This window comes from Lycium ferocissimum, chromosome 3 (genome assembly GCF_029784015.1).
Source record: "Lycium ferocissimum isolate CSIRO_LF1 chromosome 3, AGI_CSIRO_Lferr_CH_V1, whole genome shotgun sequence".
Classification (NCBI taxonomy): Eukaryota; Viridiplantae; Streptophyta; class Magnoliopsida; order Solanales; family Solanaceae; genus Lycium; species Lycium ferocissimum.
Window position 1 is genome coordinate 16,386,248 of NC_081344.1, and position 19,996 is coordinate 16,406,243.

Consider the following 19,996-nt stretch of genomic DNA (forward strand, 5'->3'; position numbering starts at 1 on the left):
GCTGGATTTCAGAAATTGTGTGCAGAAATAGGACTTGCAGGTAGGGGTGTTCATGGGTCAGTTTGGGTCGGTTTTGGGTTAAAACCAAAATCAAATCAATCTAGTCGATTTTAAAATTATTAAAACCAAACCAAACCAAATATAATACATATCTATCGGTTTGGTTGTAATCGTGGTTTGGGTCCGTTTTTTGGTTTTTAAGAAAATTAACGACATTTCTCTCTTTCATGTTTTTTCCCTACAATTAGGAAAGAATTTTCTATCCTTTTCCAACTTATAATCCATTGTTACCCTATTATTGTGGTAGCTATAGTTTCTTACATTATGGAGAAAATGTCTTAGGATTTATGATTTAAATTAAGTGAATAAAGTTTATAAGAAATACAAAAAATGAATCTAGGTAAATCTAATATAGTTGTTTCTTTGAATAAATGAGTTTCAATTCATGGATTTCTTTTTTAAAATTGGCTTAAGGTATAAAGTTCATTAGCCTATTAGCGATAAAATAAACTTTTGCTTAAAAATTATATAAATTATTTAAAAGTATTTATAAAAATTTATATATTGTATATATATAATTATAAAAATTATGTATAAAATTTGTCGGTTCGGTTTTTTCTTTTTTGCTTTTAGTAAAACCAAAACCAAAACCAAACCAAGAATTATCGATTTTTAAAAATTCAAAACCAAACCAAACCTAACCCAAATAAATATCGGTTTGGTTTTGGTTTTCAGTTTGGATCGATTTTTAACCAAACTGTAAACACCCCTACTTTGTAGGATTTAAGATCATCAGGTGCTTTCTTCGCTTGGAACAACAAATAGGGTGCAGAAGATAGAGTATACAGCAGGATTGACATAGTGATTGTAAATGCTGACTGGTTATCATCACTACCACCTTTTGCAGTGCATTTTCAAAAAGGAGGACTTTATGACCACTGCCCTACTATTATTAGATGGGAGGCAAGAGTACAACATGGGAAGAAACCATTCAGGTACTGCAACATGTGGAGCATGACACCAGACTTTAAAGAGAGAATAGGGGACAATTGGAGAGGAGAAATTCAAGGCATAAAGATGTACCAATTAGTAGGGAAACTACATAGACTCAAATTAGTTCTCAAAGCACTTAATAGAGAAAGATTTAGGGAGGTTGAAGTAAGGGAAGAGAAGGCAAGTAAGGACTTGACAACTTGAGCTACAGCAAGATCCCATGAATGCTACATTGATACAGAAGGAAATTACACTAGCAAAGGAGTGTGAAACATGGAAAGTTGCTAGGGAGAAGTTCTTAAGACATAAATGCAAGGTGCAATGGCTCAAGCAAGGGGACCAGAATACAAAGTATTTTTACAACATACTAAGGGCTATAAGGAATGCTAATAGAGTGTTCTCTATTAGAGACTCTGATGGGACAACCGGAACTGTCATAGAGGGAACCAGTAGAGCTTTTATTGAGTTCTATACTAAACTTTTGGGGACAACTAAGACAGATAGAGAGCATGTATGCAGTGAACTTGTGAAGAAAGGTGATGTAGTTTCTATAGAACACAGAGATATATTGCAACAGGAGATTACACAGAGGCAAATTAAACAGGCGTTTTACGCCATATCCGGGGACAAATATCCTGGCCCAGATGGGTATGGCAACCAGTTTTTCAAAGATAGCTGGACAATAACAGGGCAAGACTTGACAGCAGCTGTAAAGGAGTTCTTCACCACTGGCATGATGCTCAAGAATGTCAACAATGCTGTACTTAGAGGTGTTCATGGTTCGGTTTGGGTCGGTTATTGATTAAAATCATAACCAAACCAATTTAGTCGGTTTTTAAATGTCTAAAACCATAACCAAACCAAATAAAATAACAACCACCGGTCTAATTATTGTCGATTTTGGTTCGGTTTAGTTCGATTTTTCGGTTTATGACTAGCAGCCATAAGACTTATCAGTAAAACATTAAAAAGTTGAAAAAGACATGTCTTTTTTTTTTTTGTTCAAACGATAACTTTTATTTATAGTTTAAGGTGGAACATACACCATAGAAACATTTTCACTATTAGTGATAGTGTAGTACTCAAGTTACCCAAAGTGGCTAAACTATTAATTTACATATAGAGCTAAAAACTAACTTAGTTGTGGCTACACCATTTTTGTCATCTTAATACACATACCTGGAAATAAAGTAGACCATAGGAGCTTTTAGTTGTTGTTACAAACATACATGTTAATTAAACATAAAGACTACCTAAAATGAAAATGAAAATATATGAAATAAAAAAACTTTGTGTAATGAACCCAAACTTTGGGGCAGTACTTGCATTTTGCCCTCAATTCTCCCATTTTATTACAAAAACTTTTTGTAATGATCCCAAACTTCAGATGTTTTTCTATCATTATCCCCAAGGCTAGGGTCTCGACTACAAGCGAGTTGTTCTTCTCGCTTTTAGGAGGATTACCCACGGAAAGAAGTATTAGGCATTACCATGTGTTTGAGTTGCGGAGATGCGATGTTTAAAGTATCTTCTATAGGAACCTCCAAATCTACAACCTCTGTCCTTTTCATATGAAAAATATTAGAAGTTTAGGACCCATTTAGACAAGAAAAAATAAAGGTATAAATTCGAAAAAAAGAAAGAAGAAACAATCTAAAATCAAATGGCTGACAAAGAAAGACTAAAAATTTAAGTTCAAGACATTAGACTCTAACATGAGCTTTTGTTAGTAGGTTTACACTTAACACTTAAAGAGTTAAAAGACTTAAAGACATGGGCTTGGACATATTCTCAAAAACATGGGCCTTAAACAATCATGTGAAATAAGTAGACCAAAAATCAAATTAATGATTAAAACGTATAAATTATTTATAATTATTTATGAAAAACTAATACTATTCATATAAATAATTATAAAATTTATGTATATAATTTATCACTTTGGTTCGGTTATTTATTCGGTTATTTTTTAATAGAACCATAACCAAACCAAATATTATCGATTTTTAAAATTTAAAACCAAACCAAACCAAATGTCGGTTTTTTTATTCGATTTGGTTAAATTTTTGATTTGATTTTGGTTTTAAACAAAACCGTGAACAGCCCTAGTTGTACTTACTCTTGTGCTTAAGAGTAACCATGCTGAAACAGTTGGGGATTATAGACCAACTGCTACTGCAATACCATTTATAAGGTAATCTCTAAAGTGCTATGTAATAGACTCAAGATAGTACTGCCAGATATAATAGCTGAAAACCAAAGTGCATTTGTGCCTAGAAGGTTAATTGTGCATAATGTGCTTATGTGTGAAGACTTAGTAAGGCTTTATAATAGAAAAAATGCAACAAAATGTTGTTGCATAAAGATAGACTTAAAGAAGGCATATGACTCTGTAGAATAGGGGTTTGTTGAAGAGATGATGCATGCCTTGAACTTCCCTCGTAAACTTATAAAATGGGTGATGACTTGCATAACAACCACTTAGTACACTATTGCATTAAATGGAGGATTGTATGGCACCATAAAGGGACAAAGAGGATTGAGACAGGGAGACCCTGTATCCCCATTGATATTTGTTATCTGCATGGAATACTTCACAAGGTAAATGGCATAGGTTGGTGACCAGGATGGGTTTGGGTATCACACAAAATGCAGAAGTCTCAAGTTGAATCATCTTTGTTTTGCTGATGATGTACTATTATTCTGCTAAGGGGAAATGCAAGCTGTAATATGGATGCTAAGAGGATTGAAAACATTCTCCAATGCATGTGGTCTCACAACCAATGCAGCCAAATCAAATATATATACAACAAACATGCCTTCTCAGGAGATAAAGGACATATGTGAACTCACTGGGTACAAAAAAGGCACAATGCTTTTTAGATACCTAGGAGTTGCCATTTCATCAAAGAAAATATTTGTCATAGACTGTGAAATGCTAGTGGAAAAGCTGAATGCCCGAATCGAGACATGGGGATCCAGGAATCTTTCCTATGCAGGAAGAATACAACTGATAAACTCTGTTTTGATGCACATGCATAGATATTGGGCCTCAATGTTTATACTTCCCAGGAAAGTAATGAAGAGTATAAATGACATCTGTAGGAACTTTCTTTGGGGCAGAACTGTGCACACCAACAAGGTCCCACTAATAGCTTGGGACTTAGTATGCAGACCAAATAAGGAAGGAGGCTTGGGAAAACTTGATGGAGTGACATGGAATGATGTAACATTTGTAAGAATGTGTGGAATATAGCAATGAAAGCTGACAACCTATGGGTGAAGTGGATAGGACACATCTACTTAAAGGACACACAATGGTGGGAGTATCATCTATCTCAAGATTGTAGTTAGTACTGGAAGAAAATATGTTCAACAAGGGACAAAGTGGCAGCAGGGTATGTACAGGGGATTGACTTAAACCAACAGGGAATACACAATTCACAGTGGTAACCACTGGTTGATAGGCAGACTAGAGAAGCAGCTGTGGTGGAGATGGATATGGAATAAAATGAATATACCCAAGCATAGTTGCATTACTTGGCTAGCAAACCAACATAGGCTACAAACCAAAGATAGACTGTTGAAGCATGGTATTGCTTCGGATAATAAATGCATGATTTGTGGAACCCATGAAGAGACCATCCTAAATCTATTCTTTGAATGTCAGTACACTGCTGGATGCTTGAATAAGATTTTGCAATGGTTAAACATGAGAATTCAGAACAGAGGTATGAAGGGGTTGTGGAAAAGAATGGCTAGGCTCACAAGGGGAAGGAGATGCAGAGAGTTTGTTATGGCAGTATCAACTGCACTGATCTATTTTATTTGGAGGGTGAGGAATGAAGCACTGTGGGAAGGAAGGATATTGATGCCAGGGAAGCTGATTGAAACTGTAAGGCAAGAGTGCAAGCTAAGAGCTTAGAGATTTTGCATAGAAAAATAAATGGTTAGGAAAAAATGTGGCTAGAAAACTTGTATAGGGAGACTAACACACAAAGAACAAAGCATAAATAAATGAGAGGAGGAATAGATAGAGCTGGTTGTTAGACAAACCAGTTTTGAGTTTTTTTTTTTCCCTTATGCGGACTGCTGGATGTACTGGTTAATTGTTGGAAGAGCAATAGATTTTTTTTCTTGTTTACCAAAAAAAAAAAAATCACTTAACCATGATAAATTGCGTTGATTTGGTGTAAATACCCCGTGCGGATAAGTTTTTACTCTTATTGCAGACTCACTGGCCCATCGCTGCATCCTCATGTATAGGGGTGTACATGAACCGGTTTGGTTCGGGTTTTTCAATTACCAAACTAAACCAATTATATCAGGTCTTTAAATCGATAAATCAAACCAAACCAATAAAAATCAGATTTTTTGACTTCAGATTTTTTCGGTTCTTCGATTTTCTTGTTTTTTTGGGAAAAATCTTCATACAAAATATAACTTTTACTTCAAATATTTCTTTAGTCCTAGTAAGATCCAACTATACAATTAAAGTATTTCTTAAGAAAATAACAAAAATGTGAAATAAGTGATGACATTGTAATGCAATATTCAACAAAAAAGATAATAAAATAGCATAAAATAAATATTGTTAATTAATAAGGATAATGAAAATAATCATCATCTAAAAGTACTAAGTCGTGCTAAAATATACGGCTAATAAGTATTAATTACATGACAAAGATAAAAAAAAAATTAAGTTATGTATTTTTATGGTCTAAATTAACAGCGAAAAACTAAAGAATATATATCCAACATTATTGTCATTCCTAGTGTCAGAACTGAATTAATTTTGTTATAAGCATTAGAATTGATTTGGACTTTATTTGAGTTACTAACATTTATGGGCTATAAAACTTATTGAAACATTCAAAATTCTAAGTCTAAGCTTGAAATAATATGGTAAAGAACAAAAACTACGAAAAAACTAAGAAATATTTATAAATTACATTATAAGTAAATCTTTTATGTATAAAATATATTAAAAATTTGTATACATGTAATGTCGGGTTGGTTTGGTTCAGTTTGACTTTTTTAGTTAATTAAGACCAAATCAAACCAATTATGGTCGGGTTTTATTTTCCAATACCAAATCAAGGCAAACCAAATTACTAGTAGACTTTTTTTTTTCGATTTGATTCGAATATTCGATTTGATCCGGTTTGTCGGTTTTCTTTTTATACCCCCGTGAAGTTATTTGCTTTTTCTGCATAATAATGTGTCCTCTTTACCGTTGACATATGGTTTGCATGTATCGTTTAATTCGTATTCGTTAGTTACACTATTTTTATCAAGTTATTGTTAATGATTATTATTATGGCTGGATGTAATTAATTGGAAAAAATCAAAATTCAAATATTTGAAAATTTATGTTTGAATTTTCAAATTAGGCATTGGGTTTTGGAAATTAACTAACCCAAATTGGTATTGGCTTCCGCTAGAAGTATTCTTTAGTTTAACAGACTTGTCGAAGTAATATATTTGCACCGGGCTATATTCTTCTAGGAGATCTTTGACTGCGTGAATTCCACACACAGACAGACACCTGTAGATCGTGAACTTTACTTTAATTTGTTTCTAGACATCATTGACTAAGTTTTCAAATTTGCATATATTATAGCACCATGAAGAATATTAGGAGATTATTGAGCTTTAGGTTAATTAGGTGGTGCTATAATTCTTTTTGTTTTTGTTTTTGTTTTTAAGTCGTTAAGAAGTTTCTTGCAATTTGGAAACAATTTCTCAAGATCTAATATGACAAGAAACTGAATGTCATCCAATTTTATGACAAGTGCAGTGATACTCTTAAGGCATTTATCACTTTCAGAGAGCCAATCGCTTAACATGAAATCTCAACTTCGTTAGAAGAGAGTAACATCAAGAACATTTATCGAAGTGAAGAAATATACTTCTTCACAAGAACATAAAATAAACATAAAAATAATAAGAAAAGAAAAAAAGTACGAGTTATTGGTGAATCTCTTGAAGATATCTCTATGTATAATCTTTAATTCCATTAAAGTTATCAAAAGGTATTTTATTGATCGGTAGAATATTGGACATGTGTTAATCATATCAAGTTGCTATATTATTTCACTTATCGATACACATACATAACTGTTTCTTATGACATAAAATAAAGAAACTAAAAAAGTTCTACTAATAATGAAACAAGAAATTGCAAATGGGAATCCACTAAGGGCAGGACTACAGGGGGCAACAAAGAAAGCAATATCCTTTACATACAACAACATATCCAGTATATTCCTACAAATGGGATTTGAAAAGAGTGGGTGTACGCAAAATTTAACCCTACCTTTACGGGGTAGAGAGTCTGTTTAAAGTAAGCAACAAAAAGAGACATTAAATAGGATGATTCAAGGCCTCTTAACAATGATAAAATCAATCATCAAAGCATCAAAGATTAGTAATGCAGGACTATAACATTATACTCAACAATAGCATCCCTACTGGTTGTATTAAACCAATATGTCTTCGCGGTGGCGATTCCCTGAGCCAATCGGAAAATTCCAGAACCACCAACGATCGGCATCTCACGGTACTTTTGTAAGGGTGGATTCCTTCCAAGAACACTTAGTGTGCTACCATTATACTTCCCAGTCGTGAACACAAAGTTGAGAGTCATGAGAAGGCCCGCCTCATTTTGATCAGCTGAACCAAAAATCCCTTGGGCTCGACCCACTATTGTTGAATTGGGCTCTGGCCCAACTGTTAGTGGGTCATCTATCATTGCAACAAACCCAAAGAAAGTTGGGGATGTAGCAGTCATATTGGACTGGGCTATTTCAATTGCAGTAGGATTTTTCCCACTAAAAGTATCGTGGAAATAGAAATGAAACTTGGTCACATTTTGGTTCGTGTTAGGAAGCTTCTGGAACCATTGTTCCACAGCTTTGGGTCCTAAGACAACTCCTTGAGCTATTTGCAAAGCAATAGCCAAAAGAATGAAGCAAAGCAATAGAGCTACGTTGGTATTTTCCATCTCTAATATAATTAAGTCTCATCCACTTCTTTTCTTGAGGAAAGAAATGCATGCATGGGTATATATATAGAATTGTAGAATTGTTCCAAAAAAAATGTGTAGAATTGTAAATATTGCTTGTGTTGGAAGTTTAAAGACAGAAAGGGGGTAAGTTCCGTGCGAGCAATCATTTTAAACTAGCATTATTTTGCTGGTGTTCAGTTTTTACACTGTTGAAAGCCCAGGGGATGGAATTATGAAATTTTTACACAATGATAGTATATTTTATTTTACACTATCAGATTATCAAAATAATAATTACATAAGGAAACCGTCCATGAAAAGAGGGATTAATTTATAACCTAGGAAATAGTTAAAGCAGGTAAGCCGATACACAGAACAAGTTAAAATAGACTGATTAAGTAAAAATTGGTTACACAGTTAGGGTGTGCTTGGGTAGAGAGGAAATTGTTTTTCAATTTTCTCATATTTGGTTAATCAAAAATTTTTGAAAAATATTTTCTCTAGGAAAATAAAATCCTTAAAAATAAGAAAAATGACTTTCCCAATAGAAATAAGAAAAACAAGTTCCATAAGTAGAATCTCACATTGGTTGTCTCCTTCTAATCAACCTTAGACACACCCCCACCCCATCTCCATCCCCATAGACATCTACCCCCTCTAACACTCATAGTATGGGCTTCGATTATATATAAATACTTTTGTAATTATTTTTTGCTTACGTACTAAACACACACGATATATATTATTTTCTTTCGTACCAAACACATCTTCGTCAGTGTCGTAACTTGGGGGCAACGCCTAGCAGGTTATAATTGGGGCGACTGTATATCCACGTGGTAGCAGTAAGCAGATTGAATATGCCTTTGCACGTTATTATGTGTCAGGTATGGTTACGTTGCTAATTAACTACTCATATTGCAAATCGAATATAGTTTGAGCTTGAACCCTTGAAAAATTTGGAGACCAAAAAGTTCATAAGGTGCCTTTGCTACGATTTTTTTTATTTATTTATTGATATTTGTCTCTCCAGCTATTTACAGGGGTGCTGATGGCAAATAGGTCAGTCTCTTTCTATCACGTTGTGAGTGATTAAGTGATTTAATAGTAAATATTATACAAGGGTCTAATTAAACATAAAAATTGCTCATGTAACTACTATCCAACTACACTTATAGAATGAGGTAATACTTGTCTCTTGTGAATGTAAACTCTTTCTTTAAAAAGTATGTAATATCTGGCTCGAAAAATAATAAAGATTAAAAACAACACACTCCATCAGTGACACAATGAGTACATTTTGAATTTTTATTTTAAAATGAACAAGAAAATAAAAACACACACACACACTAACTAGACCGGTTTGGTTCATCAGTAGCAGGCTGTCCTTCAGGCATTGAGAGGTATGGCAACTTGGTGGAGGAATTTTCAAGTACGACTTGGTGGGTTTGGCAGATGCTGGGCATTTTTTTGCGGAATGCCCTTCAAAGGCACTGCTCTTCAATTTTTGCCTAGCCTAAAAATTCATGGATTCTGGGTCTAAATCCCCGCTCAGTCAAATTTTTTTAAAAAAAATTCGCAAGGCAGAGTTTTAGATTCAAACTTTATCCTACGGTAGAGTTTGCACCTTATAAGGCAGAGTTTGGGCAAAAATTTCCCTTGAAGCAAAAGTTTGCTTTAAGGCCTAACTTTTTCCCGAATAGGCTTAATTTTGGAAAAAGTTAGGCCTTAAAGCCTAATTTTATGTAAAAGTTTGCCTTAAGGCAGAGAGGCAAACCTCTGCCTTAAGGCCTAACTTTTGCCCGAATAGGTCTAATTTTGCTACAAACCTTTGCCTGACGAATTTTTATTTTTATTTTACTAAGCCGGGGTTTGAACACAGATCCCAAAACCTCGGGTTTCAAACTCTATCCACCATATAAGGTAGATTTTGCACCTTATAAGGCAAAGAATCGGCAAAAGTTTTCCTTAAGGCAAGCCTAACTTTTGCCTGAATAAGCCTAAATTTGGACAAAAGTTAGGCCTTATGGCATAGGTTTGCCTTAAGGCCTAATTTTATGTAAATGTTTGTCTTAAGGCAAATTTCTGCTTTAAGCGCTTTTTTTGTCGAATAGGCCTAATTTTATTCTAAACTCGATTTCGATTTTTTTTTTTAAATTGAACCGGGATTCGACCCTTGAACCTCGAGGTATTAGGTGAAGGCCAAAAATTAAAGACCAATAATTTGAGGGCCAAAAATTAGAGACCAGTGCCTTTGAGGCTTTGAAGAACAATCGTGCAAATGACCTGATGGTGGGTGACATTCACGACAACACGTAATGTAACTAAGTCGGTGCTTACATTAGGTAGATTAGCTACGAACATGCATTACTACAAATTCAAAACTTTTCGGAGAGACAGACTATAAGAAATGTTATTTGAATTTTGTTTCACAGAAAAACACAACAATGAAAAGAAGAAGATAAATACATGAAATCATCTAGTACTGCATCAAAGTCTATTGGAAGATATTTTTTTAATAACTGCTGATGATTTCAATCGAGCAACTTGGATGTATCTTATGTCCAAAAAGTCGACCACTAAATTTTACTTGATGCATTATCTGCAATTGACAAAAATAAAATTTAGTACTTCTGTCAAGTTAAGTAAAACTGGCGATGGAGTTGAATTCAGTCATGGTGGTTTGCTAACATACATATTACTTTGAGAATAGTATAGGAAAGCAAACTAGTTTTGTCTATAAACCAGAACAAAACGGAGTGAGGGGATTGCGTTTTCGTTCATGTTTGTCAATTTAATTTTGGAATGAATGTGTGCTTACCATTGTTTACTTTATTAACATAATGCCAAGAAAGCTACTTGAAAATAAGATACCATACGAGACTCTATTGAGAGAAAAGCCTAAGTGTGAATATTTAAAAACATTTAGTTGTCTGTGTTACTATGCAAGAAAGACAAGAAATAAATTTGAGAGTAGGCCCAGACATATTTATTTGTTCGTTATTCAGAAACCAAAAGGGCGCCTGTAAAATTTATGACTTGGAAATACAAAAAGTTGTGGTATAAACGACCAAAATAGTACATTATCTTTGAGTTTGAATCTAAAATCATACATATTCTTTCACATGGAGCACTAATAGTATATTATGTTTGCATAAGTGGTGCACTTTTAGTCAAACTCCCAAATATCTTTTTTAAAATATAACGGAAAAGGGCAAAAATGCCCCTGAACTTTTAGAAAAGATATAAAAATACCCTTTATTCATCTATTTTGCTAAAACTACCCCTCAATTCAACTTTTTGGCTGATTTATGTCCTTAGACTAACGGACGACACTAATTTTTTTTTTTTTTCAAAATCTGAAAAACTGGATTTTTATAAAAATTTGAAAAAATTAAATTTTTTTATGGAAAAACTGTGTTTAAAAAAAAAAACCAGAAAACTGTCTTTTTTTAAATCTAGAAGAAAATTATGGAGTATTAGTTTTGCACATTTTACTTAAAAAACAATCAGTTTTTCAGATTTAAAAATCGAATTTTCTAAAAAAATGGGGTTTCCACCCGTTAAAAAAAATTCCACATGTTTTAATGAAAATCCAATTCTGTTTTTTTTTTTATATATATATATATATATAAAAGGCTTACTACATTTGTTTTTAAAAAAAACGGGGTTTGAAAAATTATTTTTCCTTATTCTACAAATAACGATTTTTCAAATTTCCTTTTAAAAAAATAAATCAATTTTTCAGTTTTAAAATGTCATGTGTAATTTAAATATTTTTTTTTAAAAAAAAAATTAGTGTTGTCCGTTAGTCAAAGGGAATAAATGAGCCAAAAAGTTGAATTGAGGGGTAATTTTAGCAAAATAGATGAATAAAGGGTATTTTTATACCTTTTCTAAAAGTTCAGGGGCATTTTTGTTCTTTTCCATTAAATTCTAAAAAAATATTTGGGAGTTTGACTAAAAGTGCACCACTTATGCAAACATAATGTACTATTAGTGCTCCATGTGAAAGAATATGTATGATTTTAGGTTCAAACCCAAAGATAATGTACTATTTTGATCATTTTCTCTATCACATGACGTGCCCATTTGTTGAACAAGTCAGGAGCAAAGTTGTGAAGCCATACATGGATACCCACGAACATATGAACAATGAGTATGGGGATAGTGATTAACGTAGAACAATTATATAATATTGAAAAGGCAGATAAAATCAGAAGTATCGATCAAAACGATAAACATTCAAGCAAAGGCAATGGTCAGGATATAAACTACGGAGATGCTAAAAAAGAACAGATGTAGGAACAATTTCGAATAAATTTCACTAAAATAAGCTCTGCATAGCTATGTGTAGTAGATAAGGACTAATTAAATAGATATACTGGGACTAATATAATAATTGTAAACTGGCAGTGTATCAAAACATATACGAATTTTTTTTTTCTATACAAACTCTAGTTTACCATCCAGTTCGTAACAATTTCCACTTTACAAACCTAATATTAATTAACTTCCCCATTTCATCTTGCAACAATAAACTAAGAAGATACAAAACATATTTCTATTTCGCAAAACATCTTTCACCTTGGTCATTTCTCGTGGAAGTTCTCAAAATATTTGATTTCTCTTCGACTTGGATCAACTGTATTTGGAGACTAATCTTCAATATGTGGTACTCCATTTTAATTAATGAATTCAGAAATAATTTTTCAACTTTTTTTGAGGATTAAAATAGGAAGATTATTTATTTCCGTCTCTTTTTAATCTAGCAGCTGAAGTACTCTCTAAAACTTTAGATTAGCTATATGATAATGCTAACCTTATTCCCTTTTCATTGATTTGCAGGGATTCACAAACCAACCACTTGGCATACGCATATGATATTGTCATCTTCAGCTGTGGCAATAGTAAATCAGTCTAGCAATCATGAAATAAGTAAAGGCTTAACGAAGGAACTTCTGGTCAGATAGTCAACAAGGACAAGAGCTTCTTCCTCACGGACCCTAAAGTCAGTGCATATAGGATTAACAGACTCATGGATTGTACAGGTTCCATTGAGAAAAAAATTTCCTTCGCATATCTAATTAGATGTCCAATATCTATGGTAAGGATGATCTCATATTTTGACGATATGGTTACTAAAGTGCTGAAGAGACTCAATCGGTGGCAAGGCAAAATGCTCTCCTGGCGGAAATTTCTTGATCAAAAGCGTTCTTCAATCGATTCCCACTTACACTCTTAAATCTAGAGCCCGTTTGGATTGGCTTATAAGTTGCTGAAACAGCTTATAAGTCGCTTTTTGCTTTTTTGAGGTTTGGGTAGGTTTATAAGCCATTTTGTCTCTAAAATAAAAAAATAATAGGCTTTTGAAAATTTTTTTATCTAAAGTAGCCTTTATCGCTTTTTTTTTTTTTTAAGTCCATCCAAACAGTCTCCTAATAACCCTTCTAAAAAAACATTGAATTTGCTGCAAAAATATTTTGCTAGATTTTATCGGGTTTCACAGAGAGAAATGTAAAAATCATTGGATATCATGAAAAATCTTTTATCTGCTTAAGGAAGAAAGGGTATTGGAATGAGGAGACTAGAAGGTATCTCCAATACTTTTGCCATCAAGAGATTGTGGAGATTCAGACCCAAATATTCATATGGATTGACTTCATGAATGCTAAATACTGTTCCAGAATCCATCCAGTGATAAAATCACACTCCTCAGACAATTCTCAATCATGGAACATCTAGTTAACAGAGAAAGATGAGAATTACATTATTTGGAGCATTAAAGTAGGAAATGCAGTTTTTGTGTGATAACTGGACAAAGATAGAGACTTTGCTACTTTAATCCCTAATTCAACTCCCAATTCCAGAGCTAAGGTAATGGATGATTATGCCACTGAATTCAATACATTACCAGCAACATTATTACAGGTCAACTTGACATGGATGATTATGCCATTTGGGATGCTATTCAAAATGGTTGATACTCTAATGCTTCTGCTTGACAATTAATCAGGCACTCAAATAATAATAACAGACTTCTCCACGATGTTTGATACAAATCAGTGTCTTTAAAAATTTATTTCTTAATGTGGAGGATACTTCTTAAAAAGTTTCCTTTTGGAGAGATTATTTCCAGATTTGAAAATCATAAGATTGTTAGCTGTTTTGCTGCTCCACACCGAACAAAAAAAAAAGGGGCAGCCCGGTGCACTAAGCTCCCACTATGCGCGGGGTCCGGGGAAGGGCCGGACCACAAGGGTCTATTGTACCTTTCTCGCATTTCGCAAGAGGCTGTTTCCACGGCTCGAACCCGTGACCTCTTGGTCACATGGCAGCAACACCGAACAATGACTCCATTAATCATGTTTTTCTGGGAAGGAGAGGTTGAAAAATATATTTGAAACCTTTTTTTTCTCCTTTGAGTATTAAACATGGGCAGTGGCTGTTAAACAAAATCTTAAGGGAATGGAGAGAGGTGAAGACTGTCAATAACATCCACAAGCTATGCCTCCAAGTTGTCCCAATATTCATATATTGGGAAATCTGTAAAATATGGACCTCTTGTAAATTTGGTGATCATATTTTTTTTATCGCTCAGATATGGAATATCATATCATATAGAACACCACCGCTGCTCTCAATAATGCGTTATCGAGATGCAATTTGAATGGAAGTTGGGCTCAAATATTGTGCAATATAGAGAGACTGAGGCCTATTATTAATTGGAGGATGGTTAGATGGCTTAGACCTGACAACAAGAGATTAAACATCAACACTTACGTGAGTTTTTAAAAGGAGAAGGTGCAGCTGAGATTGGAGGTATTATTCGAGACAGGAGGGAAGTTTTCGTTTATGGCTTTTTCTGAAGCAACTCGATGCAACAACAACAATCATGCCGAGAGGCAATGGCAGCTCCTTTTTTTCTTTTAAGAAAATAGACATATTTCTCGTCTCTTCCCTTTTTCTTCTTTTTCCTGTCTATGGTGACACTATATACATCTGTAACTTTTAACTCAACAACACTTCTTCTAATCATCATTCTTCGACCTAACAATGCGACATAGGAAAGGAGGAGATTTTAAATTTATTTTTTAAGTACAAGATCAATATCAATTGGGCCTAGGAAATTGATCTTGAAATGAAGGTGAAACTTGAATCATCAAGGAAAATGGAAGTACACACACATACATATAATTGGATGTTGAACTATACCACAGACTTTGGGCAAATTTCATAGATGATTACGTAACTATCACTTTTTTTTCAAGCCACTTAACTATTTTTTCTAACACAAAATATCACTAAATTTTAAGTACACTAACACAAAAATCACACCATCGAAAAATCCTAACTTTTCGATGGATAACTCTTTCTTACTCTTTTTTTTTTTTTGTTAAATCTGAACTAAAATATTATTAAAAAGATCCGACCCGACAGGATCCAAAACCCAAAACCCATATAAATAAATTAAAATATTAAAAGAACGGAATAGAACCACACTTCCCCCAAGAATACAATTTTCTCTCCGTGGGCTCTCAAGCCAAAAGGATGGATTCTTCTTCATCTTGAAGTCAATCATCATCTCTCGTAAATTGCAGCTTAAAGTAGATTGTATAGTAGGTGAAGTTAGGCGTGCATTACACATGGATAGAGCATATATGAAATTTAACTAATTTTATAGTTTTCCGTCATCAACTTGGTGATCTGGAATTTCTTTCCAATCTTGGGCTAGCACAATTACAGAAAACTTAGTATTATGGGTAATCAACTTTGTCAATCAAAACTTACAAATATAATATCATTCTCGGTTAATATGATTCCCATACCCTATTTAATTTGGTGATGATATAGAAGTAAAAATACAAATTTTGATTGAATTGGACACCTAGAAAAATTACCTGTTGGATTTTAAACACATACATGTTTATCCGTAAAACGGTTCAGTTAAATTTGTATACGCGGTTGGGGACATGTGGATCAGAGTAACCAATAAGATTAAGATGCTAGTATTGAAATATTGTAAATAGACGCAATAAATAAGATGAAGAAAAAGAGAGAGCTTGGATTATAGATGCTTATCCGAGGTTAGACTCCTCTTGTTATCGATGAGCCATGGCTTCGGAGCGTAGTAAAGCAATAGCAAGAACATAAATTGTACAGAAATGTGGGAGTAAGAACTGTATGTATTAGCTTGAATATCGTGTTCCTTACAATAGGAATTACCTCCTCTATTTATACTTAGAGCTAGGGGAACATATTCTATGTGTCACGCCCTTGCTCATAATAAGCCTTAAAGGCATCATAATAATGTACAATAAAGAGGGTCATAAAATTGCAATAATAGTGAATTTATAACACTCCAGCTGTGGAATAACGGATGACCGTTAGGCCACTCAGTCCGAAAAGGCTGCTGTTACCACCGACCTTGACTTCTTTCGGTACCATAGATCTTCCCGTGCGTGATCCGACTCATCCGAAGTCTCGACCTTTGTGCCACGTGTCTCGACCACATTGGTACAGCTGGATCCTTTACATTTTACCCAATACAATACACATAGCCAAAGCTCAGCAGAATATTAAGGAACGTATGTTCAGTCATGGTTGTTCAAGTGTGTAGAGAATCACCTTTTTTCTAGCACTGAATTGTAACCCTGAAGTAATGATAAACCTTAGAGTCTTCTAGCCTATGCCTATCACAAAAAGTATACTGGACTGATGGAGTCACATGTGTATTTATAGATAGGCGAGGGACTCTTAGGCAAAAACCTTAACCCTGGGGACTTCTCCATAAAATATGGTTACCTTAGGGACTCTTAATAAAACGTTTCATCCCATCAAGGAAACTCCCGGATATGCAAAACTAACATATATTATCTGTTATATATATTATTTACTTGGAAGACAAGATAAATAATTTATTACCATAATATGCGGGTCACATTAAATTTTTCATTAAAGAGACGTGTAATTCTTACATTACCACCTATTGTTTCAAACCAAACATGTTAAAATTTTAGGAAAAATGGAAAAATAGGGTGTCAGCAGCACAACGGATACTTAATTTCTTATTATGTGTTTTGAGTCTGGTCGGGTCGGATTTTCTTATTGACTTTTTTATTTATTACATTTAAAAAAAAAAAAAAGAGTTATTCATAGCAAAGTTAAGATTTTTTGGTGGTGTGATTTTTGTGTTAGAAAAGATAGTTACTATCAGTGAAATTTATCCCACCGATATTTCAGTACCCTCTCAGATCTCCTGAGCCATTGAGAGTTATACGAAAGACTTCTTTCTTTGAAAAAGAAAAATTAACATGTGTTGGGAAACAGAGGAAGGAAAATTATCTAGTAAATTCAGTGACAGTTTTCCACACTGTTGGTGAATATACCACAAATTACAGTTGGAAAATAAAATGAACAAAATGAAGAAAAATAAAATAAAGATTCTTCAGGCTGAGGCGCAGATATCTCGCTCTTTTTAAGGAGATTCAAGCCCACTGCGGTATAATCTTCACTTGTCCAGCAGTATAACTCTGACTTGTCCCCTCCAGGATAGAACAGCCCGTCAACGTCGTATAACTCAAATAATTCTGGACTAGTTGAATAGTTCAAAGCTCATCATAAGAACACCTTCCTTCAACATAAAATTACTCTCTTTTATAGTGACTAAGTTGGAGAGTTAGAATATTTTGTCTTTCTCTCAACTTTCTCTTTCTCTATGCATCAACCTCGAAATATAAACACATCATAATATTTTTCATCCACTCCTCATCTACTCAACACAAGGAAGAAAGCATCCTTTATATAGGCGTAGGATTTTTTCCACAAGTAAATGTCAAGAAAATGGATAGTAAATTGAGATTTAGTGGGGTAATTAGTAGGAGATAATGTTTTTATAGTTACAAGAATTGCAAAAATAATGACACCACTTTCTCCACTAACATGTCATGATATAATGCACTTTAATATTAAAATGCATATATTACACCAACACACACAATTTTGAGTCTGATTCGTTCTTCTTCACATGGGTAATTCAAAAAAAAAAAAAAAAAAAAAAAAAAAAAAAAAAAAAAAATCAAACTAAGAAAACAAAAGACATTAAATAGGATGATCCAAGACCTCTTAACAATGATAAAATAAAAAAGCAAAGCACCAAATATTAGTAATGCAAGACTATAACACTATACTCAACAATAGCATCCCCAGTGTTCATATTCATCCGGTAAGTCTTCGCGGTGGCAATCCCCTGAGCCAATCGGAAAATCCCCGAACCACCAATGATCGGCATTTCACGGTACTTATGAAATGGTTGGTTCCTACCAAGAACACTCAGTGTGCTCCCATTGTATTTGCCAGTGGTGAACACAAAGTTAAGTGCCATGATCAGACCAAACTCGTTTTGATCAGCTGAACCATAAATTCCTTGGGCTCGACCCACTATCGTCGAATTGGGCTTTGGCCCAACTGTTAGTGGGTCGTCTATCATTACAACAGAACCAAAGAAAGTTGGGGATTTATTAGTAGTCATGTTGGGCTGGACTATTGAAATTGCAGTTGGATTCTTCCCACTCACAATGTCGTGGAAATAGAAATGAAATTTGGTCACCTTTTGCTTTGCATTAGGAAGCTTCTGGAACCATTGATCAACAGCTTTGGGTCCTAAGACAACTCCTTGAGCTATTGGCATAGCAATAGCCATAAGAATGAAGCAAAGCAATAGAACTACGTTGGTGTTTTCCATCACTAATGGCTAAGTCTCATTCACTTCATTTCTTGAGGAAAGAAATGCATGAGTATTTATATGCCTGCGCTTGTGTAGGTATTGCTTGTTTTAGAAGTTTAAAGACAAATAGGGGCTAGTTCCATGCGAGCAATCATTTCAAACTAGCATTATTTTGCTGGAGTTTCATTTTTACAATGTGATAGTATAGTTATTTTCTTTACACTAAGGTGCTGAAAGTGATAATTACATGAAGTAAATGTCCGTAAAAAGTAAGATTAATTCATAACGTGGGAAAAATTATTCTTTCTGCCTCAATTTATGTGACACTTTTCATTTTTTGAGATTCAAACTATGTATTGATTGACACATTTTAGAATGTATTCTTTCCATCATATTTGCATGAGAAGAATTGTAACTTATAGTACTTCTCGTATAGTTTTTGAATATGTATATTATAATTTTAAAATATTGAGTTGATTTAATCTAATTTTGCTTCAAAGATTAGTCAACCTGACTCTTGGAAAGCAAAAAGTATCACATAAACTGAGATGAAAGGAGTAATTAAAACAGGTAACCCTCTGGCTAGAACAAGTTAAAATATACTGATTGCATAAAAATTTGATATCATATTGTGTAGTGTTTTAGATTGTCGTGGCGTAACTTGGGGGCAAAGCTAGCAGGTTATAATTATTGATGCATCTAGATCTTCACGTGGTAGCAAATTGAATATGCCAAATACAAGTCTGGTATGATTGTCTCTAAACCCAAAAATATAGTACATTGAGTTCTAACATTAGTTCTCAGTCAATAACTATGATTACTTTGAGCTTGAACCACTTGCACACACAATGGCAGGGATATACCATATGGAGTATCTTCTTAAGAAATATGTGGTTTAAGGGAAATTTATTGACAATGAGCCAGTATAGTATCGACTGTCAATTGCCAAACACTCGATCAATGGATGTTCACTTCCAACCGGTACTTACGTAGATCGAGAGTTTGAGTCACTGATCCATTCATTTTTTTTTTTTTTTGGTCGTGAATAAAGAGATCACTTGATAATAATTTCCATTACTAGCTAGTATGTATATATATATATATATCACATAAAAATTGATGATAATCATTCAAACATATAGCAAATATATTGAATGAGTTGTTAGCAACATATATATTGCGTGATCTCCTTGTGTATATAAACAATGGAAAGATTAACAACAAGCGGTATATTGTATCATGAAGTCTACAGATCATTAAAATGTACAGTT

General features: G+C 33.8%; 2 protein-coding genes across 2 annotated transcripts; both read right to left on the reverse strand.

Annotated features, from left to right (window-relative positions):
* Positions 1 to 7,074: 7,074 nt before the first annotated feature.
* Positions 7,075 to 8,021, reverse strand: LOC132050986 (dirigent protein 21-like). Its single transcript, XM_059442301.1, has one exon. The coding sequence runs from the start codon at positions 7,997 to 7,999 to the stop codon at positions 7,421 to 7,423; it is 579 nt and encodes a 192-aa protein (XP_059298284.1). The 5' UTR covers positions 8,000 to 8,021; the 3' UTR covers positions 7,075 to 7,420.
* A 10,044-nt stretch (positions 8,022 to 18,065) lies between these two features.
* LOC132050987 (dirigent protein 22-like) lies at positions 18,066 to 18,764 on the reverse strand. Its single transcript, XM_059442302.1, has one exon. The coding sequence runs from the start codon at positions 18,741 to 18,743 to the stop codon at positions 18,162 to 18,164; it is 582 nt and encodes a 193-aa protein (XP_059298285.1). The 5' UTR covers positions 18,744 to 18,764; the 3' UTR covers positions 18,066 to 18,161.
* Positions 18,765 to 19,996: the final 1,232 nt, after the last annotated feature.

Coding starts and splice junctions, on each gene's coding strand:
- LOC132050986 (XM_059442301.1), bottom strand. CDS start 7,999: ATGGAAAATACCAACGTAGCTCTATTGCTTTGCTTCATTCTTTTGGCT.
- LOC132050987 (XM_059442302.1), bottom strand. CDS start 18,743: ATGGAAAACACCAACGTAGTTCTATTGCTTTGCTTCATTCTTATGGCT.